Genomic DNA, 25721 nt, shown 5'->3' with positions numbered 1-25721 from the left:
AAATTTCACCTTCTTCCATCTAGCCCAGTCTAGCCTGTCAAAATCTGTTTGGATCCTAGCTCTGACCGTGCTCAGATTCTGTACACTTCCCCTGGGCTCCAGACCTTGCCATCTTTATTAGCACAAAATGTCATAATTCATTTCCATCAGGAGCCAGTCCTTGCTAATGTAACATGATGCACTGCCACTATGGATTATTCTGGGCTGTCTCATCCTAAAAATGCATGTACACTGAGGGCATGCTCCTTGCTAAGAGACCCTGGTATTTGTCACCCAAACCAGGACTGGTCCTCCGTCCTTCAATTGTTCTTAGAGGAACCTGGGTTAGGAGAGAGCATCGTGCCTACAAAACAGGGATGCTATCCCAGCATTCCCTCCAGCAGGGTCAGCATGGACACCTGCCTTCTCATCTACTCCCACAGTCACAGGAAACCTTCAAGCCATCTCTAAGAAAAAACTGTGGATTTGCTCAATTTGGGCTTCATTCTTCTCTAGTTCATCCTCTTTTTCCTTTTTTAAAAATATTTTTTATTGACATCATCTTTTATAGCATCATTTCCCTGTATCCCTTCCCCTCCTGCCTCCTGGAGAGCCATTATACCACAAGACTTGGTTTTTTATAATAAAGAAAAAAGATATGAAAACAAATTCTGCAAAACCAATCAATACACTGAAAGAACCCGGCATGATGTATAATACTCCTTACTGGTAGACCTCCTCAAACCCACAAAGAATTGTCTTCCCTTTTCAACCTCTTTTTTCTAATTCTCCTCATCTCTCATCCCAGGTAACTGCCCAGGGATAGACTGTGGAAAAATAATTGGCTCTGGGCCTCATTTGTAAAATGAGAGGGTTGGACATAATGGCACCCCCTTCTCCTCAGATTCCTCCCAGCTTTAGATCTAAAATCTAGTTCTAAGCTTAGTATTAGCCTTTGACTACAAGAGCCATAAGTAGAACTGGTCAATCTGAGTCTTGCCAAGGATGCAAGGCAGTAGTCTAAAAAGAACAGAATTCAGTACCTGTCTAGAAAAAGTAATTGATTTAAAATAGGAAGCTACCAGGCAGCCCACTTCTTCATTCTGACCACTGCCCCCCAGGTAGACTTTCCTCTCTCTAGGAGGGCTCCTGGTGGGTTTTTGCCCAGTAGGTTAATTGAGCCTATTTTGAAGGCCTGGAGATACTCAACTTGGAGGAGAGAGAGAAAGCTTTGGTAGGTGGGTGGATAGGGTATGAATGGTTGTCAAGCCTCAGATCCATTAGCCTTGCTCTGCTTGGGTAGAATCAAGAACAATGAATGGAATTTACAGACTGCAGGATTAGGCCCTAAAATACAGGACAAAAAACTTCCTAATTAAGAACTCTATGGGTTAGGTCAGTGGAGCTATGGGTTCTTTCTGTCTTCAAGGACAAGCTGGACTTGTCTCAGATGTTATAGAGGCTAGTCTTTTTTTAGGAAAGGGTTGGCTTCCCAGGCCCCTTCTCAATATTGGATTCTGGGATTCCATGAGCAAGCATGAGCCTCAAATTTCTACAGACTTGAGTAAGAAAATTTCTCCAGTAGAACCTTACCTCTCCTTCAATCTTCCTCCCACACCCCCAATTTCATCATATTCCCATAAATGAAATGGCAGAGTGGGTCTAAGGCTCTCTAATCCATTCCTGACTTTGTGTAATTACCAAGTCTACTTGAAGAGGCTATTGGGAGAACAAATGAGATAATGTATTACCTAGAGGAGTGGGGGGTGGGCAGGGAGGGCTGACTAGAACGACAGAGAAGAAAACTACAACCTACCAAAAGGAATAATCTAGCACGGGGAAGGAAGGGAGAAGCCAGGATGGATTAGTTCCATCAGTCTTCTCAAGGAGCATAACTTTGGATTTCCTTAAAGTCAAGACTCAAAGATCGGTGGAGCTATCACCCTCCACCAAGTGTTATTAAGCACCTACTACGCGTCATGCTGTTGGGCATGCAAGTATAAAAGTGAGATAGTCCCTACCTTCAGGGAGCTTATACTTTAAAGCAAAATGGAATAAGGTTCTAGCTCTTCTTGGGGGAGCTTGGATTTTCTTATACTTCAGTTTCATCATCTCATCTAAAACTCCTTTTTTAATACATAAATTTCACCATTGCTTCTGAAATTCTTTTCTTTTAGGATCCTGTTACCCCATTCTTTCCATTAGCTAGTGGAGTGAGAAGCCATCAGGGAAAGGATATGAGTCACAGGATGAGGAAGGAGGTAGTGGGAAAGAAAAAGGGGAGTCATTCTTCCTGTTCCTTTCATACCTCCATCCATCTCAAAACTCATTTGAAGTGGGAGTACACAAACTCCCCCCCCTGTGGCCACCTCTCTTCCACCCCAAAATGTGTCACATATTGCAGGAGGTCAAGGAAGGCTGGGTGAATGAACTTGATGGTTTGTGGGGTATGTTGGTGACTGAGCGCTTTTCGTCAACTTCTTCATCTATAGAGAGAAAAGTCTGGGAGAGTTTCTTTTACTCTCCAGCCAAAAAGCATATGCTGTTTACACTCTCCTGAGCTCCAAGGGGGAGGATCTGAATGAAGATGTCTGCATTTGACTAATGTTAGCAATATTTCCATTAGGAAAGCCAAACTTTTGGAGTAATCCAGTGGCAGCCAGCCCACCCACCCTTCTGGTCTTTACAGAACTTTGGGTTTTCCTTCATTGGTTGGTTTCTGAGACCAAAGAGTTTGGACATGATCAGGAATTGAGTCATGATAGTTATGGCTGTACCTTTAACCATTATGTCAACATACGTCACTGGATGTGTGGCCTCCTCATAGTGGGCCATTAACTAATTTCATTTATTAAGAATGAAACAGGAAAGAAAGACAGGATTGTAGAACTGGAAGGAGCCTCAAGGTTTAAATTATTCAAATAATACCCCCCAAAGTATCCCCACTACAATATGGTTTACCAGGGGCTATTCTGATTTTGGGGGATCAGTGAAGGGTTTTGGACAGGAGAGTCATGTGATCAGATCAATGTATTAGGGAGATCAATTTATTAGACAGTACTATGCTACAGGGAGGACCTTGAGTTGAGGGGGGGACCCATACACAAAGCAGCTTATTTCACTTTTACTTTTTTTTGCTTTTCTTTTGAGGGGGGAAGGTAGGGCAATTGGTGTTAAGTGACTTGCCCAAGGTCACATGGCTAGTTTTTGTGTTAAGTGTCTGAGGCCGGATTTGAACTCAGGTCCTCCTGACTCCATGGCTCTATTCACTGGGCCACCTAGCTGCCCCTTATTTCACTTTTAGATAGCTCAAATTTTGAAGTTTTTTTCCCTTCCTGACATCAAACCTATATTTGTCTCTTCATAATTTCCAAACTTTCCCTTTAGTTCTGCCTCTAGGACCAAGCAGAACAAATCTAATCCTTCTTTCTCTCCAATCCTTAAAGAGTGTTATTGTGTCCAACTGAGTCTTCTCCAGGCAGAACATTCCCAGTTCCTCTAACATCTTACTACCTTCCCCGCTCTGTAAATTATTTATATGTACTTATTTTTATATATTTATATATACTTGTATATGTCAATTCTCTCTTTCCAAAAAGAACAGAAGCTCCTTGAAGGCAGTATCTGCTTGTCTGGTGTTTTGGTCTTTGTATTCCAACACCTGGCACAGAATAGGTACTTTGGCATAAACTTGAGTTCCTTCACCACAATGGGTGCCCTCCTCTGGAATTTGCTTAGCTCATCAATGTCCTCCCTAAACTGTGGTGCCCAGAATGGAATATGGTCATCCAGCTGCGATCTGACTAGGCAGAGGACAGTGTGTCTATCTTCTCCTTATCTGTGAATGGGGTCATTGTTTCTGAGAACTTACATTTAATTCTCCAAACCGGAAAAGCCTCGGGGAAAGCTTGATCAGCACGGTCAGAGACGTGCAGAGCATGGCCAGACCAGAAGCCAGGTCGAGGGTTTGTAAAATCAGGTGGTACTCTTCATAGTGGGGTGGATCCACACATACTGATGGGTATTTCATATACGGAAAAGGAAACATCACCGCATAACCCAGATAATTGGTTCCAGCAATCCCTGAGAAGGAGTAGTAGCAATATGGCCCCAGAAGGGCAGATTGTATGGCAATTGCCATTTGAAGTGGGCATCCAATGACGCTTAGAATGGCAAAGACGAAACTAGCTTCCCACTGAAAAGGAGACAAAGGAATTGTTACTTTTTGTGGGGATTGTTTCCAAATCTTCCTAGTAGTATGAAATATATGAAATAAAACGTCCTGGCTTTTCCTCCTTCCTCTCAGTCGTGGGAAGGCAAGAGAGTCATTCTCTCCTCCCCAGACCTTTGTATTCTCCTCTCCAGTGAGGCCCCCATAATAGCTTGGCAGCCAGCAAAGAAAGAAGAGAGACAGGCTACCTTCAGCCAAAGATCAGGATAGGTAGTTTGTTCATTCTGTGGTGCTTTCACCCTATTATATGGATGGTGGTATCTCTGCTGTTTGGGGGCAAGGGAGACAATGGAGGGGGTCATTCCACTGAGCAACAGAGCCTGGTAGATACACAGTATTAACATGGGCATGATGGGGTAGGGACTAGACCTTTGATATCTCAGGAATGGGAACTCCTAGATAAGGAGAGTCCCTCTACTTTACAAATTCAGCATCTTCTCTTCAATTTATAGTGTTAACACGGTTTTTTTTCCTTTTTTTCTTTTTTCTTTTTGGAGGGCAGTTGGGGTTAAGAAACTTGCCCAAGGTTACACGGCTAGTTTGTGTGTATGTGTGTGTGTGTGTGTGTGTTAAGTGTCTGAGTCTCCACCTAGCTGCCCCTAATGCATTTTCTAGAACACCTAGAGGTGAAATGGCTTACTTGCCCAGGGTCACATAGACAGTATGGGTCAGAGGGAGGTCATGAATTCAAGTCTTCCTGGCTCCAAGGCCAGCTTTCTCTAATAGACATGGAAGCAAAAAAAGTGTCCTACACTTCCCACTTTGTGCCCTTATAGAGAAGAAGTAGTGTGACTTGGTGAGAAGAGCACTGGCCTTCGAGTTAGGAAGATCCAAGTTCAAATCCTACCTCTTGAAACTGTAAGGAACTCTTTAAGACTTATCTATTAAATTATAAATGGGTAGCAGCCTTGAATCGGCATTGATAGAGAAAGCTCCCATATCTATGAAGTCAACAGCTTCCTGACATATTGATTAACAATGAATAAAGTCACTTGACTGTTGTGGGTCTCAGTTTCCTCATCTGTAAGAACAGGGGATTAGACTAGATGGTTTCTAATGTCCTTTCTAATTGAAAATCTATAATCATATGCTAGGAAACTGTGGAGAATAGATAAGAAGTTTGAAAGAAAAGCACTGGTTTGAAAGAGATTCTTGTATCCATTCTACACACCATTACTTAATTAATTAATCGTCTGCACATGTGGATCTAATCATCTGACTCCCCTATTTACCATCCTTCAGTGGCAACTTGCTACCTGCTGAATGAAGGACAAACTTCATAACTTCTATCACCTGGCTTCTCCCTCTCAAGCCGCATTTTAAGCTACTCACTCTTTTTTATTTTTGGAGGGGTTAGGGCAGGATAATTGGGGTTAAGTGACTTGCCCAAGGTCACACAGCTAGTAAGTGTTAAGTGTCTGCGGCCAGATTTGAATTCAGGTCCTCCTTACTCCAGGGCTGGTGCTCTATTCACTGCTCATCCTCACTTGTTCTTTATGTGGTATACCCTCTCCTCCAGTTCAGATGGACTGTTCCCCGTTCCCCAGGCAAATCTTGTATTTACCACCTCCATGTCTTTGCATACCTGGCCCTTAAAATGCCCTCCACCTGCTCATCCTTTGAAACTCAGTTCAGAAACAATCTATACCATGAAACCTTACTTGCAACACCCACTAGGAGTATCTGTACTTTCTTTGGACTCCTCTAGCTTTTTGAATATACCTCTTAGCACTTAGACCATTCTCTGATATTTGTTTCTAGTTACTTACAAAATCATAGTTGGAAGGGATCTTAGTGATCACTTAATCCAGTCCCTTCACTCCACCATGCTGTGTCTAATGTCTTATCTGCTTTACTAGATTACAGACTCTCTAAAGGCAAGGAATATGTCTTATTTACATTGGATTTTCTTTAGTGCTTAAAACAGTAGGCATTTAATGTGTTTTTAACTGGATTTAATTAAGTTCTGACTCTTTCACTCTCTTATTCTGTGACCTTGGGGGAAGGAAAAGGAAAAAAAACAAGCTTTTATATAGTGCCTATGATGTGCCAGGCACTCTTGTAAATAAATAATATTTGTTTCTCACAATAACTCTAGCAAGGAGCTATTGTTATATTCCAAATTTACAACCGAAGAAATTAGGCAACTGGTGGTTAAATGGCTTGTCCAGAGTCACCCAGCTAGTAAGTGTCTGAAGCTGGATTTTGAAGGAATTGAGGGGATTAGAACAGCAAGTGGTAGTGGGATTTGGGTGAGCCACATGACTGCATGTTGTGACTCAATTCTGGAGCTAGCTTGGTTCCCTTTCTGCTCAATTCTGAGTCCAGTCTAATTTCTGTCTTGTGAGAAAACTATTCAATTGTGGGCATTGTGAGAAAACCTTATAGCATTGTTTGAACCCGCCCCTGTGTGGTTGGGAAGCTGGACCATCTCTACCTGCTACCAAGAGATCCTTAACTAAAGACCTATGTTACGCTGAACAGAAACCCAGTCATATCTGAAGATTGTTGCAAAGAGTTTTTCACCATTATACACACGTCTCAAGCAGACCCATATATCTTTATCTGAAAACCAGTCCAAAGCTGGTTAACCAGTTATTGTGACCATTTGATTGAATACTGATGCTTGGGGGGAGTGGTACACCTCTTTTTTATTTCAGGGAATTGCACCTGTTTACTTTCCCCCTCCCAACTTGGAAAGTCCTAATCTTTCCTCCAATTAGAAATCAGATGACCTAATTTTGTATCCTGGTTAGTTATTTTTAAAAAATTAATTGGCTTTATTGGATTAATTGCCTTTAGTGCATAAAAGTCTGTCTCCCCCTGTATTTAAGGTCCATTCCTAAGCTGAGGAAGCCTGGTCCTGATTTGTTGAACAGTTGGCATGCACTGTTTAATAAATTGATACTCTCAGAAGCTTGAACCTCTGTTTTCCCAATCATTTCATCTTTCACCTGCCATAATTTGAACTTGATTCTTCTTGACTCCAGGTCCAGTGTTCTGTCCACTGTGACACCTGGCTGACCTTGGGGAGTTCCTTAATGTCTCTGAACCCTAGTATTCTCACCTGTAAAATGAGGGCATCACAATAGATGATTTCTGAGACCCCTTCTAGCTCTGAACCTAGGATCTCATGAGCCTACATTTGCTGAGCTTAAAATGATGACCTCAGGAATAGTCATTCCCCTCTGTGGCATAAATAAAGTATAAAGGAGAAATTCAATATCCTCGTTTTATCCACATTTTCAATTTGGGGGCATTTCTATACCCTTTCTTTGTAGTGCCAACTTATATGGTCCTGTGATTTTTTCTTTAACATTCTACATTTATTTGAAAGAGGTAGTGAAGTAGATTGATTTGTTCAAGATTTTCAGAATCAGTGATCAAAATAAAGTTTTCTGGTTTAACCCTAAGTTTATCAGAAGATTCAATGAACAGAATTCTTCTTCTCTTGAAGACTGAAGATTTATCTTTAGGAGGATGACTGAAAAAAAAAACCACCTTAGGACATTAGAGGGAATCCCAAAGGTATAGCACAGGATTGGGGTCAAAGAACCTAAGTGTAAATCCTCCCTTTCCTACTTACTCTCTGGGTGGTCAAGGGAAAGTCATTAATCATGGTTTCCACATCTTAAAAGGGGATGGGGATGGGGGTGGGTGGGGGTGATTTGGACCAGATGAATTCCAACATCTCTTATAGCTCTATGGTTTTGACACCCCCCAACCACTTTACCTCCATAGTAAACATCTAAATTTACCAGAGATCTTTGTGTCTGCTTTCTGTGAGCCCAGAGGACGAGAATGCCAACAGTAACTACCTGTAAGAAGAAAAATGGAGAAAAAATATCAATGAATGAGTTCATGACTAGAAAGGATTCAGTTCATCTAATGGTAGGATGGGTCTGTCACAAGCCAGAAAGGGCTACAAATGGCAAAGTTAGTTATTGGCCCCACAACTCTCAGCCAAACAAGAGATCTGGATTTAAGAACCCCATGGTGAGAAGGAGTGAAATAAATCAGCATTGTGGTAAAGACATGGTTCCCACAGGGACAGAGGGCCCCTTCCTGGTTCACCAGGATCCTAAGATCATAAACAGAGACAGCTAGGGGACACCATGTATAGGGTGCCAGACTTGGAGTCAGGAAGACCTGAATTCAAATCCTGACTCAGACATTTACTTAGCTGTATGACCATGGGCAAGTTACCTAACCTTACTTAGCTTCAGTTTTATCATCTATGAAATGGAGATAACAAGAGTTTCTACTTCACAGAATTGTTGTGAGGCTCAAATATGATGCGATTTTATCTTTTTCTCTCTCCCCTTCCCTTCCTCCCTCCCTCCCTCCCTCCATCCACCCATATATCTTTACCTACCTACCTATCTATCTATCTGGGAACTTTGCATATCTTAAAGCACCATGTAAATGTTAACTCATTATTATTAGACATGAAAGTGAACTCAGAGGCCATTTAAGACAACCCTCTCATTTGTACAGATTATGTAACTGAGAAAGTCACCCAGGGAATAAGTGGCCCATGTAGGATGGTTACCACCTGTATAGCAATGACATGATATTTCATATTTTTTTACTTTATAACCTTTAAAATTAATATATTAATATTATATTAATTTTATTTTATTCATATATTAATTGAATATAATAATTGTGGACATTCATAGAACCCTTTTTCCCCCAAGGGGGTCTCTCTATATATTCCTTCATTATTACAGGGAATTCCCAGTGTAAGCAAACCTTCCATTGATACAGAGCAGGAACTCATCCGTAACAGAGTTCTTTGTATCCCCAGGATCAAGCCCAGTGCCTGGTACATGGTAGGGATTTAATAAATGGTTGTGGATTGAATGATTGAGTTGTCTGAGGCCCTAAGGTGTTCAATGATTTGCCGTAGGTCACACAGTCAGTTTGGGTCAGAGGTAGGACTTGAAGGCTCTTATCCATTATGTCAAGTTTCCTTTCTTAATCTTTTTAGCTTTGCAAAATGCTTTATACACATAATTTCATTTGATCTGTGACCTCTGGGCCTCAGTTTCTCATATGTAAAATAAAATGATTAGAGTAGATATCCACTAAAATCTCCTCCTACTTTGAAGCCTGATCCTATAACCTTCACAACAACCCAGTGAAGTAGGTATTGGTGGATGATGATGATTCATTTTTCAGTTGTGTTCAACTCTTCATGACTCCATTTAGGGTTTTCTTGGCAAAGACACTGGAGTGTTTTGCCATTTCCTTCTTCTCCAGCTCATTTCACAGATGAGGAAACTGAAGCAAACAGGGTTAAGTAACTTGCCCAGGGTCACACAGCTAGTAAGTGTCTGAGGTCAGATTTGAACTCAGGAAGATGAGCCTCTATCAACTGCATCACCTAGCTGCCCAAATTAGATGTTATGGGTACTATTAGTCCCATTTTACAGATTAGAAAAAAAACAGCTTCATAGAGACCAATTGATAATAGGACAAGGGATTTGATCTCATAAACCCAGGTCTTCCCTAACTTCAAAGTTCCATATTCTTTCCCCTATATCCCATTGCCATCATGTTAATACTGATTATTATCATTATTCTGAGGGAAGAGAAGGTAAGTTTGTTAGAGAACATAGAACCAAGAACCAATGGTAAGATAGTTTTTTTCTGTTTTTTGTTCTCTAAGAAATTCTGTAAACTCTGTGGATTAGGGTAATACAACAGACTGGGGGATTCTTTCCCATGAAATCAAGATCTGCCATGAGAATCAATTCAGGATTGAGGCCGATGCATTCTGTGTCAGCAGGAAGAAGGACTGGTGTGCAGGATAGAGATCTTTGCACTAGAAAATGAAAGGTTACATCAGAACTCAGCAAAGGAGAGTCGTTGAGAATTCCTGCCAGGTCCTTGCTTGGGTTGAGTACCAGGTATGAAGAGTGGGAACTCTGTGGTCAGTCAGGCTTGAGACTATTTCTTCCCAACTTACAAATCATGTGTCGTGGAATGTTCTGTGGTTGAAAGAGGACCCCGGGAAGAGTTGTGCCTGGAACAAGATTTAGAATGTGAGTGGGTCTAAAAATGGCACCATCTGGGCCTTTGTTGGACAGAACAACGTGGCGCTATGCATTGTATCAACAATTTTAAGGAAAAAGGAAATCCAGGACGTTGACCAAGCTGGTTTTGTGGCTTGCTGCTTTTGTAGACTGACTCTTTCCAGGTCTGGCAGATTTATTGTTTTTAGACCTAGATTTTTATTTTCCTGGCACGTTTCATTTTGAATTTTGGATTTGAAGAATTTGCAGAATTTTTTTTAAGCCTCCTCACGTAGCTGAGCCTGAAAATTCAATCTTGGCATGACCATCCTATAAAGATCCCATGGATAAAAGCTGAACCATCTGTAGTCATAAGTGGTTACTGGCCTCTCTCCTTCTGCAATCGAAAAGGTTCCAAGGTCCCTATAAGATCTGGCCAGCATAAATAAAACAACTCCCAAACCCAAGTATAATCAAGAGCCATTGTTATACTGATCTTGGGCTGGAGAACAATAATCAAACTCTTTTATAATCAATATTTTGAAAGGAGGAAGACCTCAGTTCACACTTGATGCATGTGTGGTTAATTGAATAAAGAAAATCTGAAGCAGGATAGCAGCTGAGGTCTGATTTCCCCCTTTGCTGGATTCCCTCAGAGGAGAGAGTTGAAACTTTTGGATGATCAGTCTCTAGTTTCCTTTAACTATTTTGGCATGAGTATTGCCTTCTCTTTCCTTCTCAAGCTGGAGAATGCTGTCTGCTTACTGTGGCCTGGCATTTTTGTGAGGGTTGCCTCCAGCTTGAATTTTACTTTGTTTATACAGAACTCTGAAAAAGACCTTTCAGGAAGGAGGGTGCAACAGGAATGCAGCTATGAGCCTGTAGAGTCTGCCTTGTGGATGGCACAGCAGGGGAGAGCATGGAGGGCCCTCCACTTCACCTTGCAATTGAAATTTCCCCCTTTTCCAACTTTGTTTCTTTTTTGGGGGAAGGAGGGAAAAGGAATAGTAGACTGAAGAGATGGAGAAAATAAGAGAAATTGTATATCAAGAAAGGTATCTGTAAGGGGAGATGAATACATAAACCATTGAGTGCTGGGGGGATCTCAGACACCACCCAGTCCAACCCTCTCATTTTGCAGATGGGGAAACTGAGGAACAGAGAAGTTACATTATTTGCTCATGCTTCAGGTAGTAATCATCTCAGGCAGGATTTGAACCTTGCTCCTTTGATTTCAGAGTCAGTGATCTTCCCATTGTTCCTCCCCCCACCCTCACTGCCTCCTAAGGAATAATATGAATGAGAAATTGATTCTATATACATACACACACACAGAGTCTCTATTTCTCATTCACGTTATATATAAAAATGATAATAAATACCACTATTATAATTAATACTGATATTAATTTTTGATTATTGGAGATTGTGGTTTTCCATGATTTGAATTAAAAAGTTTTTATTTTCTTACCCTTTAGTCCCTTTTCCCCAATCAAAAGAAAAAAAAACCATGTAACAAGTACGCATACAAAATAAATTCCCTCATGGCTATGGCCATGTCCCCAAATGCACTGCATATCTCCTTGGGCATCTTGCATCCACCATATTTCTGTCAGGCAGTAAGGAGCGTCGCTGGTCCTCTGGAATGGCGGCTGGTATGGCAGTGATCTAAGGTCTTATGTCTTTCAAAGTTGTTTGTCATCACAGTGTTGGCTATTCTCCTGGTTCTGTTCACTTCACTCAAATCTGTTTATACAAGTCTTCCCAGGTTTCTCTTTCATCATTTTTTTATGGCACAAAGGTATTCTATTACTTTCACAGACTGTAATTTGTTTAGCCTGTGTGTCTTTCTAGGCATATCTCCTTACTCGCCTTCACTCACTCTACATTCCAAACAAATGGTCTGCCTACTGTTCACTCATAGATCACATCTTAACTCCTGCCTTATTCACCTGGATAAAAGACAAGCTGGTCTTAGGAGCAGACAAAGTAGGTGAGTAATTACTTGTGACTTGAGAGGCTGTGAAAGCTTCTCTCCTCCATTGACCTGCCAGAATTTTTTTTTATTTTTGCCATTTTCTGGGTTTCAGCATTATTTCCCTGGGCAGTTCCCACTAAATGGTTAAAAGATAATAGCTAAATGTGTTGTGTGGAAGAAGTAATGTATTAATCTATTGGTAACCATTAACCCAAGAGCAGAGATCCTGTTTTTGGATTAGTTGTCCATTTGCTAAAAAAAGATAACTTGGAACATGGGATAATTTTGATATAGGTGCTTGGGCTGGTCTTGACTTTAGTGTTACTTGGGAAGCATTATTGCTTTGTGAAGCCCTCACCTACTGTCCCTTTGCCACTCAGTCATTTCATCCTTACATTGTCTCCTTTCTGCCTCCCCAGTGTTGTGAGCACAGGGTCTGTGCCCTTAATATACCCCCCAAGCCTGTGGGGGGAAAGGCAGCAATGAGCTGGGTTTAGAGCAGCTGTTTCCTAGGGCCAACGGCAGTTAAGCTCCGAACTTGAAACTTGAAAGGAAAGCCAAAGAAAAATGTAAAACAAACACCAACTTGTAATCAGCTGTAAATCATCTCCCTTTCCCTTCTTTCTTTCTGTCTCTCCCAGACACAAAAAGACTCACTGAAAGCAATTTTCACATGGACTAAGAGGAATTGCGGAAATGAAGGAAGGAATGTTAGGCATTGTCCAGTCCGATTCAGTTCAACACTCGTTGCTGTGTAATTCTGAGGGAATTATTGTGGTGAAAAAGGGCTAAGAATCCCAAAGATTCACTAATGAAGGTCACTGACGGTGGCCACATTACAAGACTCAAATGTTTGTTTAATCTCTTCCTCCCACCCTCTACCCCAGCATGCTTTTAGCTAGTGGGGGAAAGCGGACTGGTAGTGATGGGGAATTATCAGAGTAAATATGGTAACTTGGGGTTTGCATGGCCACAATGCCCCCAAAGAACTCAAAGCATTTTCCCAGAACAGTGTAATCAGTTTCCCAGGATCTAAACTACAATTTGGGAAGAAGGTGCTTTTTATAATGTGGATTAACTCCTTCTAAAGGCAGCACAGCATCAAGGATAGAGGGCCAGCTTTGGAGTTAGGGAGAACTGCGTTCAAACCTACTTCTGACAATAAGGGCTGTGTGACCCTGGGTAAGTCACTTAATCTTTTCAATGTCCCTAAAAGGCTCTCTAAGACTATAAATTGCACAAAAAGTCTCTGATTTGCATTGATACAAGGAATTTCCACAATAAGGATTCCTTATGCTAATGAAATCAGTGGTCTAGACCCCTCATCTGCATCTATTTCTCTTTTCCCACTCCCTCAAATAAGTAACTCATTCAGGCCACTTGGTTACTAAGTTACAGCTTAAGCATCCTCAATAACAATGTGATAAAAATTAATGTAGCTTCCAAGTACAATTTGACACTGGGAGAACCTGACCCGCTGCTTCATTAATTCTTACAACGTCCTGGTTCAACTGGCTAGCTAGCATAGTAAGCATTTGGCACCTCAGTTTCTCTGTAAAGAAAAAAGAGAGAGAGAAAAGTCCCACGGTGAGATTGGACTAGCTTAGGCTTCCTCTGTCCAGTCTCAAGCTCAGATTTCGGGAGTTTATTCTCTCCCTGTTGCCTGTTTCTTAGTGACTGATATTTCCCATAGCCTAGCTCAAGGAGTCTGGGAAAGGACCCTTATTGTTATGACCCGGGCAGAATGAAGATGTGAGAACACAATATGTGGGAGGCATTCAGAGAACTTTGACCCTTACTAGCTGTTTGATGATGGGCAAGGGATCTAACCTCTCTGAAACTCACCTTGCTCAGCTGTAAAATGGGGACAATGATACCCATAGTAAGGATAAGAAAATCTCCTTCATAGGGTTGCTTTGAGGTAATATATGACACAGGAAAAAGAGCACCAGCTCCCAAATCAATAGACCCGGGTTCAGGCTAAGTGCTGCCTTTATTCCTTGTGTGACCTTGACCAAGGTCCCTTAGCCTCCACAGACCTCAGTTTCCTCATCTGTAAAATGAAGAATTGGACTAAGATCTCAAAGGTCCCTCCCAGCTCTAAATCCTATTCTATTCCCTCAGTGCCCTATATAAATATCAGTTACCTGTCTGATGGGGATGGGGAAAATGCAAGGGCCAATATTTATGACATGGGCTTGGAGATCCTTGAACAATAGACTATGAAACAATGAAATACTAAGCCTGTCTCCTCTGGTCCCTGAAGAGGCTGATCCATTGGCAAAAATCAAAAAGCAGCATAACTGAAATGTATACTTAATGTCAATAAGGGTGGTTTTGAAGGCAAGTTCAGTAGGTGGCCATGGGAAAGGGAAGCTCTCAAAATGGTGGTGTGTCTTTTAAAAGGGAGTTCCATAGAGAAGGGAAGAGACCAAACTGTTAGAAATGAGACATCATTGAAGGAGGGAGCATGGGGGCTGCTTTTTGCGGGGGGGAATGTGAGATCCCTTTCTCTATCCCCTCCCCAACCATGGCTTATTAGAAACCTAGGCTGGGCTGTAGCTTTCAGGCTTTATTTGTACCGAGGCTACGGGAATCTGCTTGAGTGAGGAGGAGAAAGTCTGTGTTTTGTTTGTGTGTGGGGAGGGGTAGTATGAGGGGATTGACATAGATGAACCAGAAATAAAGAGGGGCAAAACTCCATAAGTAACAAGGGATTTGGGCAAAGGTTTCTAAACAGAGGCAGGATAGAGCAGAAGAGATAAAGATGGAGGCTGGGTGGTGTATAGAAGTCATATGGCATTGTGTAAAGAGTGAAGACTAGAGAACCTGATCCAGGTTTTGGACACAAACTAGCTGTGTGACCTTGGGCAAGTCATTTTTGCTTTTGCTCAACAGTAGAAGGAGGGGACCAGAAGTGATGACCTAGAAAGTCATGATTATGATTTCGTGAGTCAATACATGTTTATTGTCTACTGTATACAGAGGACTATGGTAGACATCATGAGAGGTATGCAAAAACTAGGATATGATTGATTAGACAGATGGTGAAAGACAGAGTCCAAGTGGTCAGAAGGAGAAGGGAGCTAGGGACTGCCATATTTTCTTGTTGGCAGGGCTAGTCCCAGACAAAATTGCTAGGTAGAGATTGTTTTTCCATCTCCTATTTCAGAGACATTCCTGTCATCCCAAGTCCTGGTCTGGGGTATTGAGGTGATGAAGTGGAAAGAGGAATGGGTCTGGAGTCAGGAAGAGCTCCAATCCACTCTTGGACACTTACTAGGTATTTGACTCTTAGCAAGTCTCTATGACTCAGTTTCCTCAACTGTAAAATGGGAATAATACTAAAACTACCTCCCAGGGCTGTTGTGAGATAATTAAATTAAATGAGATAATATTTGTAAAGTAAGCACAGTATCTGGTATATAGTAAGCACTAAATAAATGTTCCCTTCCCTTTCCCCCTGCCCTTGCCCACTCGTACCTATCCTCTGAATAACAGCTAAAGGGACACTTCTTCAGGGTCTTCCGTTTCATGCATTCAATTGCACAGTTATTTTTTTGCTGCCTACTTATGCTGGCTATCATTATGTTCGAAGTCCAGAGCATAATAAGAACTGGACTTCATATAGTGTGTTGAGGTTTGCAAAGTGCTTTGCATTTGTTCTTTCATTTGATCCTCACAAGAACACTAAGAGATAGGGGCCATTATTTCTTCTATTTTACAGTTGAGAAGATGGAGGCAGATGGAGGTGAAGGTGACTTGTCCAGGGGTCACACACAGCTAATAAGTATCTGAGGCTGGATTTGAACTCAGGCCTTCCTGACTCCAGGCCAGGTGCTCTATCCACTGTGCTACCTGTTGTTGTTTGTTGTTTTTCCTTCATTCTTGAAAAGGATCAATGACACCAGGGAGGTGATGTCATGATTTCAAGTGAATTGGATTTAAGTGAGATGGGGCTGTGCAAAGTGACCAGCCTCACTCTCTCCTCCGCAGCCATCTGGGTCCAGGGGCCAGATATAGACCAGGATGACTGGAGATGGCCCTGGATGCAGTGGCCTTTCTAGCTAAGGTCTTCCCAAGGACTCAGTTTTTCTGAGGCAAAGCCCATTCAGTTATTAAGGCTAGGTAAGAAATGAGGCAAATAATGGTCTCTTCTACATAGGAAAAAAAAAATCAATCTGGGAGGGGAAGACCCTCAGGGTTTCTGGTTAAAACTGAAACAAATTGCTATTTACACTCACTCTGAATCATTAGAACCCCCAAAAAATGGTGAAGTAAGGCTTGGAATGGGCCCTATTGCTGGCCAATTAATGACAGTCAGAGTGATTTGGGTCCTTAAAAAAGAAATCTAGCCTGTACACGCCAAGATGTCTTGGGAGGTTTCAGCAACCAAATTTACATTACTTTGGGCAGAGCACACACAGGCATGATTCCCTATGTGAACAGAGGGAGAGGAGGGAGGGAGAAAAAGAAGGAAGGAGGGAAGGAAAGAAGGAGGGGAAGAAGGGAAGGAAGAAAGGAAGGAAGGAAGGAAGAAAGGTAGGAGCAGAATTGCTCAGCTGAAAGTAACCAGTTGAGTCCCCAGTAGGGCAACTACTATTACTCACAGATTGTTATTTGTCCTTTATTCTTGAAAAGTATCAAAGACATCAGGAAGGTGCTATCATGACTTGTGAGTGAATTGGATTTAAGTGAGGTGATTAGAGACCATGCAATCCAACCCCTTCATTTTACAGATGAGGGAACTGAGGCAAACAGAGTAAAGTGACTTGCCCAGGGTTACACAGCTAGTGAGTATCTGAGTCTGGATTTGAATTCAGGGCTTCCTGACTTCAGGCCAAGTGCTCTATCCACCGCACCAGCTACCTGCCAGAAAGGCTATTAGAGACCATTTTCCAGATGAAGGAACTGAGGCCAGGAGAAGGAAAGGGACTAGATGAAGATGACAAAACTAGTTAGCAGCAGAATGGAGACCTAGGCTTCCTTCCTCCCAGCTGAGTGTTTCTGCCACTATGACTCAGAAATACAATGAAATATCTGTCATACTAGAATAACAGCCCTTCAGGGCTGGAAGGGACCAAACCATGTTTGGAAAACAATCCCCTCTTCAACACTCCACAAATGGGATATCCAGTTGAAATTTTCCTCTTTTTAACTTTTTCTCATTGTTCTCCATTCTCCTCTCTGGGGCAAGGTTAAACCATCTTTCATATGAAAGCCTTCTAGATACTAGAAGACAGTAATTAGGATCCCTCTAAGTCTTCTCCAGGTTAAACATCTCTAATTCCTTCAGCTTCCCATCACCCCTTGAAGCATGGCAAAATCCCAAATTGCCTACAAAGTCAAGTCATCCAGTGGAGATGAAATTATCCTAGGCAAAACTATAGCAGTGTACATTCCTTTCTCTTATTTTTATTACTTTTCCCACATGGTTTATGCTTATATTTTAAAAATTAAAATATCAGGAAATAAATTCCAAGAATATCTCAGAGCATCTGTTTAGGGGGGAAAATGAGATAGAATAAATCAAACAGCTTTTCAGATTTACCAGAATAATCAGTCATTATTTACTGCATAAAATAAAATGAAAGTATCCAATTAGGCCAGTAATTACAAGAATTATGTATTTCTATTTTAGCCAGTTTTAGTCAATGATCTCCGGTTGTGGAACTCACTACAATGTTCCCTATGTACATTATAGAGAATTTTAGAAGGTGGGTGTCTTTCTGTCTCATTACATTTAATAAAACATGAGTCCTACCAAAGCTCCATTCCAGATGGGACAAGCGATCCGGGCACTCCATCCAGTGAACCAAATCTTGTAGGAAAATACTGGGAAGAAAGCAAAGATCCCAGAGAATATGCTCAGTATTCCAAAGATGATAAGAACCAAGCCAGCATATTGGAATATGCTCTGCATTTTCCCCTGGGTCTAGGAGCTCAAAAATGTTGCAACCAAAGCTTGATTTGAAGTGTGTCTTTAAACAAATATCTCTTAGACACTGTAGCCATGGCACTCAGGCTGTTAACTTCTTTAGAAAGATGAGATTATCTTTGTACCCTCTAAAAGGTCATGGCAGGCAATAAACCAACACATTCTTTATAAAGGTAACAGGATTTGGTTTGATTCTAGTGTGTTTTCAACTAGAGAGAAGGAGAGTAAGGCTGAGAGATGGGAGGAAGACAGGTAGAGGGACAGGGGAGGAGGAAGGTGGAAGGGAGGAAGAGAAAGAGAATACCTGGAAGAAGAAGGGGCTAGGGAGAGGAAGACAAGAGGAAGAGGCAAGAAGAGAGGTAAAAAGATGACAAAATAAATAAAAGGGGAGAGGGAGAGAGAGAAACAAAGAAGTGATGAAGAAGAGAGAGAAGAGGGAGAGAGAAAGAAAGAGGTGAGGAAGAGAAGAGATTGGAGGGAGAGAGAGAAGAGAGAAATGAGAAAGAACAGGAGAGTAAAGAGAGAATAAGGTAGAAATGGAAAGAAAAGGTAGAGGTGGAAAGAAGAGAGAAAAAGGAAAGAAAGAAGAGGAAGGGGAGGAGAGGATCTAGGGAAAGAGAAAGACAAAACAGAGGGGGGAAACAAAGAGAGCAAAGGAGGGGGAAGAAAGAAAAAGAAAAAAATGGAAGAGAGGAGGGGAATAGAGATGAAAAGAAAAAGAGAGAAGATGAGGGGAGGAGAGAGAAGGAGCAAAGAGAAGAGGAAATGGAGAAAAAGAAAGGAGAGAGCAGAAAGGGGGAAGAAGAGGATAGAAAAGAAAGGAAATACGAAGAGGGGAGAGAAAGAAGGAAAAGAGATAGATGAATTACTGGGTATTTTTGGAGATTCTCCCATTTTTTTTTTGTCCTGTCTTGGTCTGGGCAGTGACCACTCCCTGGCTCAATCAGATGGGAAGATGTGCTGACTCCACTCACTGTTCTGGGCTTTTTTTTTCCTCACAAAAACCTACATCCTTTGTGTCCCATAAATCAACATTTACAGTCCAGTTTCCCACAAAACTGAATAGGCAGCTCAGCCCAATTTTCTGCTCATTCATGTTTTGCAAACTTCAATCACTTGGAACCAGGGCTCTTTCTCTGCTTCATTGGTTCTCACCATTTTTGCATCACTAGACTCCTTTTAAAGGTGAATCATTAGAAGTGGGTTCATCCTAAAAATGGATTTATCCTGTTGAAAAAAAAACCCTATATGAAAGCTTCATCACTGAGCTCTCCCCCACCAAATGTTATAAATTCCCTTAATTTAACCAACTATGCTGATTTCAGTTAATGGGCCTCTTTTAAAGCTAATTTTTTTCCATGCCCAGTTATCAAGTGAAAGGCATACAGATACAGGAGAAATAACAATTCTGAGCCATGATTTCATTGAACAAAACACTTTTATTTTCACTATTCCTGAATAAAAACTCAAGTTTGAACATTTAAACCATTATCCGTTAGCTTTTCAGGTAGGGTTTTTTCCTGTGTGGAGATGAAAACATTGAGATTTGGTCTGAAATCATTCCCTGAGACTAGGTGACTGGAGCTTTGTCTCAGAGTGGTGAACTTAAAGGCACCCACAGCACATGAAGCCATACAATAGAGCTTAATACTTGGTTTGGAAGAAGACTAAGTTAAAATAGAAAACTTTGTTTAATCATTTCAGTTGTGTCTGTCTCTTTGTGATCTCATTGTGGGTTTTCTTGGCAAAGATCCTGGAGTGGTTTGCCATCTTCTCCAGTTCATTTTACACATGAGGAAACTGAGGCAAACAGGGTTAATTAGTTGCCCAGGGTCATGCATCTAGTAAGTATCTAAAGCCAAATTGGAACTCAGGAAGATGAGTCTCCCTGACTCCAGGACTGGCACTCTGCACTATGGTACCACTTTGCCCCCCAAATAGGGAGCTACTATATGGCAAACTGGACTAGAGGAAGAGGAAGATCTTTCATCACCTGCTCTGCTTTCCTCTACCCCCCCCCCAAAAAAAACTTCCACTTCCTCTTCTTCTCATTCCCCCTATGAAGATAAAGATGTGCTTCATGCTTTCTCTTCCAGGTAGTCTTCCATTGCTTCATGAATACTCAGGTATGCCTTTATGCAACACCATTCCTAAGTAACTGCTGCCCTTTCTTGAAATGACTTTGTATTAATATACATGTACACACGTATATGTATACACATACATGTATACATATATGTGCACACAAATATTTATGTATATAGTGTGTGTTTGCATTGACTTCTTTGTTTTCTCAATGAATCCCTTTGCCTCTGTTAGAATGGAAGCTCCTGGAGGGCAAGAACTGCACAATTATTGTTATTGTTGTCCTTGATATCCCCAGAGCCCAGAACAGCATCATGTTGGGTTTTTTTTTTTCTTAACTAGATCTACGATTTCAGGAGTTCAGTGAAATTCAGGTTAAGAATTTAATGGATCTGTGATCCATTAAATCACACAGCGACAGAAGAATCTTTCAAAGGCTATTGAGTCTGACCCATACCCATAAGGAATCCCCACTCTAACAACCAATGTGTAGTCATGTAGGCTCAGCTTGAAGACTTCTAAGGAGGGGAACCTCACCAAATTCCCTAAACATCCCATTCCAATATGGCAGCTCAAATTGTGAGGAAGTGTAATGGTAATGTAATTTGACCCCTTTGTACTGGCAAGTAAGCAGGTACTTAGCACTTAGTAATTGATCAAGCCTCTGTGAAAGAAACAGAAGGTATGAACCCTTGTTCCTGACTAACAGGAAGTAGCTAATGCTGTGTATATAAGAAAAGCCCCAGAGAAGCACAGTCAGATTTATTTTTTTTTTGGGGGGGAAGAATCTAGAGGCAGAAGCTATTCCAAAGAGGAGCCCAGGAGCCCCCTCCCCCCATGCTGGATAAGGTGGTTCTGACTTTTTGAACAAGCTGCAGAAGACTGAGGAAGCATGATTGGGATGCAGGGACTTTGTCTGTGATATGATTGAGCCTTGAATTCCGGGGAGCAGAAATTTTAAGGGATTTGAGATGGAATGGACCCTGTGAACTTCAGTGTGGAGCAGGACCTACCCAGAGAGCTGGACAAGCAACTGGGAGCTGTCTGCCATTGAACCCAGGTGACAGTCTGGTGAATCCAGGTAGAATCTGGGACTATGGAAGGGGATCCAGGGAATCTGAGAACCGGCCCCCAGTCAAGATGAAAAGACCTCTCCATAGGTACTGAGTAATGATGAGATTGTAGTTTACTAGTGATCCAAGGGTGGAGGGTTTGTGTATTCTCTAATGATTGTACTTAGTGATTAATTATACTTAGTAACTGATTGCTGAATAAGTGACTGATTGAGTTAATTTAGTGTGCCCCAGGAGTGGAAGACTTTGACTATTGTGCTTTGAGATGATTATTCTTTGTTCTAATTATTGTGACTACTTTGGTGAAAATTATGTGGCCATTTTAATGATAAGCTGTTGTGAATACTATATTGTCATTTTCTGTGATAAGGTGTAATATTGTGAATGCTGTACTTTGACTTTCTGTGAATGTTTTGCTTTGATTTGTTATGGAATAAATAGAGTGTTCACTATACTGTGTAATCAGAATCTTGAAAGCTGTTCACAGCAGCAGTCCTCTGGAAAGAAAAAGGCAACAAGCATTTATTAAGTTCCAGACACCGAGTTAAGTGATTTATAAATGTTTATCTCATTTGATCTATTGGTACTCTTTAAGTAAAAAGATTATGTATTTATTAATGTGCTTAGTTATTCAAGATGAGGAGGAGGACTTTCATTTGACCTTGGAAAATAGTTTAAGAAGCCAAAAAGAAACTGATATCATCAAATATGAAAAAGAACAGTTAGTTTCAATATTATATAAACTGTTTGCAAAAATAGGAAAATTAGAGAGATGAGGGAGACTAACAAATTTCTTCTATGAAACAAACGTGGAAATTGAACTCTCTGAACCAGGGCGAGATAAAATATAAAAAGAAAACTGTGGACCAATATTTCTAATGAGAATTAATGTCAAAATAATGGATGATATATTAGCAAAGAGGTTACAACAACATACTGAAAATCTTTAATGATATGATCAAGTTGGATTATGCAAGGAATGGTTTATACAACAGTTGTTTTGATAGTAAGAAAGTTAAAACACAATAGGACACAAATAATAACAAAACCAATAATATCACATAATTATATCTATAGATGCAGAAAAAAACGCTTTGACAATATGCAACACACATTTATATTTTAAAAAATTTAAAAAGTTTAGGAACCAATGAACTTTTTCTAACCAGGAATTAGGATTATCTGTAATGAAGAAGTACTACGGGCCTTCCCAATGAAATGAGAGGACAAGACAAGGATATCATTTCTCACCACTCTTATTTCATGCAGTTCTAGAAGTGATACGTATGGAAATCAGACAAGAAGAAAGGAGGGAATAGACATAGGCAATGAAGAGCAAAACTGGTACTTCTTGCAGATGACATATTTGCTTAAATAACCTTAGAGACCTAATTTAAAATGAGCAGCTTCAGTAAAATAGCAGGATATACAATAAGCTCACATAAACCATCACCTTTTCTATATTTAACAAAAAAAATCCTCCAAAATAAGAAGAAAGAATAGTTACACTCCATTCAAAATAACTGTAAGATTGTATGAAACATCTTGGAATCCACTTACTCAGACCAGCAATCAATCAATAAGTGCCAGAAACTACTAAGTGTTAAGGATACAAAAAGGTAAAAGACAATCCCTGTCATCAAGGAGCTTACAATCAAAAGGGGGAGACAACATGCAAATACATATAGACAAAGCAAGCCATATGCAGAATCAATAGGGGGCAAATGATGGAGGGGAGGCACTGGAATTAAGGGGGGTTAGGGAAGACTTCCTGTAGAAGTGGGATTTTAGTTGAGACTTAAAGGAAGCTGGAGAAATGAGTAGTTAAAGTAGAGGAGGGAGAACACTCCAGACCTGGGGTGGGGGAGGGTGGGTAGTCAGAGAAAATCCCCAGAGCTGAGAGCTGAAGTACATTGCTCTCGGAATAGCCAGGAGGCCAGTGGATCAAAGAAGAAGAAGTAAGGAGACTGTAACTGTAGGAGGGGGCTAGGTTATGAAGACTTTTGAATGCTAAGCAGAGCATTTTCTATTTGTTTCTGGAGGCAAGAGGGAGCCATTAGAGTTTCTTGAGTAGGGGGGTTACCTGGTTGGACCTGCATTTTAATGGCTAAATGGAGGATGGATGGGAGTAGGGAGAGACTGGAGGCAGGCAGACCCACCAGTTGCTGTTGCAATAGTCCAGGTGTGAGGTGATGAGGGCTGGCACCAAGGTGGCATCAGTGTCAGAGAAGAGAAGGGAGCGTATTCAAAAGAAATTGCAAAGACAAAATGAACAGGCCTTGGCAATAGCTTGGATATGAAGGTAAGAGATAATGAGGGGTCCAGCATGAATCCTAGCTTGTGAGTTTGAGGGACTGGGAGGATGGGGTTGCCCTCTACAATAATAGGGAAGGTAGGAACAGGGGGATACACACAACTATTGTGATAATACACCTACCAACCATTCTTACCAAAAAATAAAGGAAAAATTAAATAACTGGAGAGATATTAATCTCTCTTATAGGACCAGGTCAGTACTAAGCTTAATAGCTTAAAACTGCATTGAGACTTTTGGGACAACCTGTATAATAACACTTGCGATCTAATCTAGATTAATTTAAATATTCATTCTCATACCAATCAAATCACTGAAAAGTTACTTTATATAACTAGGTTAAATAAAAGCAAAATTTAATAGGAAGAACAAAGTATCAAAAATCTCAAGGGAAAATAATGAAAAAAAATGGGTAGGGGAAAGAAAGGGGACCTAGCAGGATCAGATCTTAAGATATGCTACAAAGCAATAATTCTTGAAACCTTTTAATTTGGCTTATGAAATAGAAAAGTTAATTGGTTGGACAGATTAGGTTCATAGGATCCAGAAACAATTTAACATGGACGTATAGTGTTTCATAAACCCAAGGACATCTACTATATTTACTATTAGGAGTAAGGGTGATAGATATAAAACATTATTATACACACACCACACACACACACACACACACACACACAAATTATATACACTCACACACACATAAAGGTGCTTATGAAAGGAGTACCTTTCATAACTATGAAATTTGGGGGAGTACTTGGCCAAACATTGGAGAAAGATGTTAATAGAAGATAAAAATGAACAATTTTAATCACAGAAAATTGAAAAATTTTTGCAAAAGCAAAATCAATGGAGTTAAAATTAGAAAGAAAACAGGTAACTGGAAAAAAATCTTAGTAGAAAATTGTTCTAATAAGGGTCTTATATCCAAGATATACAGAAAATTCATACAATACATAAGAAAAAAAGCCAACTTCCAATTAATAGTTAAATTATATAAACACTTAGAAAAAGACATATCAACTATCAAAAACCACATGAAAATTGCAAATCACTAATAAGAGAAATGCAAGCTATAACGACCCTGAGTCTCTATCCCACACTTGTCAGATTGGTGAATGTGGAGAAAAGGAAAAGAATTGTTGGAAGACAAGTGTAATAACACATTATTAGAGCTGGGAATTGGTCCAAATACTGTGGAAAGCAATTTGGAACCATACCCACAAAAGTAACTTAACATAGTCTTTGACCCAACAATACCAGTGATGAAGCACATATCCCAAAAAAGTCAAAGAGGGAAGGGAACCATATAGAATAAAATGTTCGTAACAGCACTTTTTGTTGTATCAAAGAACTGGAAACTAATTGGGTGCCCATGAACTGGACAATGGCAAAAACATTTATATGAGTGGTATAGTATGGTGTAACATATTTCTGCATGATAAAAACAGTAAAAGGCATGGATCCAGAGAGGCTTGGGAGGACTTGTATGCACTGATAAAGAAGGAAGTAAGCAGAACCAAGAGTTTATGTAATGACTACAATAATGTGAAGAAAAGCAACTTTGAAAGATGTTTAGAACTATAATCAGTCAATGACCAATTAATTACTTCAAAAGACAGATGATGACTTGCTTCTCATCCCTTAGGAGAGAGGTGAAGGACTAGAGACACAACTTGAGAGACACATCTTCAGACCATACCCATTGTGGGAATTTGCTTTGCCTGAATATTCTTATTTGTTAAGAGGGAGGGCTTTCTTTTTTTGGAGGGGATAGTGGGGTAAAAGGAGAAGTGGCTGAATAGTGGTAATAATGTCCTCTCAAACAAAGAGAAAAGAATGAAACAAGCATCCAAGCGCCATCTTTTTTAAAAGAAAAGATAGCAGAAGTTCAGAAGACTAACAGGGAGGTATTGATACCCTCATTCTAAATTTATCTTAGAATAAATAATGAGCTTATACATAAGAGAGATTTATAGTTTCATATAAAATCCCTTTTTATATTTTTTGTTTATGGAAACTTTTGTGTTTTTGATGTTTGTTAATTTAATATTTTTTTAAAAAGAAAATATCATCAAATATCCTTCTTTGACAGTGGGGCAT

General features: G+C 40.5%; 1 protein-coding gene across 1 annotated transcript in view; it reads right to left on the bottom strand.

Annotated features, from left to right (window-relative positions):
- Nucleotides 1-18131, bottom strand: part of TMEM212 (transmembrane protein 212) — a 57761-nt gene extending 39630 nt beyond the window's left edge. Inside the window, exons 1-3 of the mRNA XM_069083624.1 lie at nucleotides 17973-18131; nucleotides 7969-8028; nucleotides 3851-4174 (exon numbers count right to left, since the gene is read on the bottom strand). Coding sequence (XP_068939725.1) covers nucleotides 3851-4174; nucleotides 7969-8028; nucleotides 17973-18131 — 543 coding nt within the window. The remainder of the gene's footprint in view (nucleotides 1-3850; nucleotides 4175-7968; nucleotides 8029-17972) is intronic.
- Nucleotides 18132-25721: the final 7590 nt, after the last annotated feature.

This window comes from Petaurus breviceps, unplaced genomic scaffold (genome assembly GCF_028583685.1).
Source record: "Petaurus breviceps papuanus isolate PSGF00001 unplaced genomic scaffold, PetGlider_PUasm1.0 173, whole genome shotgun sequence".
NCBI classification, from domain to species: domain Eukaryota; kingdom Metazoa; phylum Chordata; class Mammalia; order Diprotodontia; family Petauridae; genus Petaurus; species Petaurus breviceps.
The sequence above is the reverse complement of the archived record's forward strand: the minus strand, read 5'-3'. Positions and strand labels throughout refer to the sequence as shown.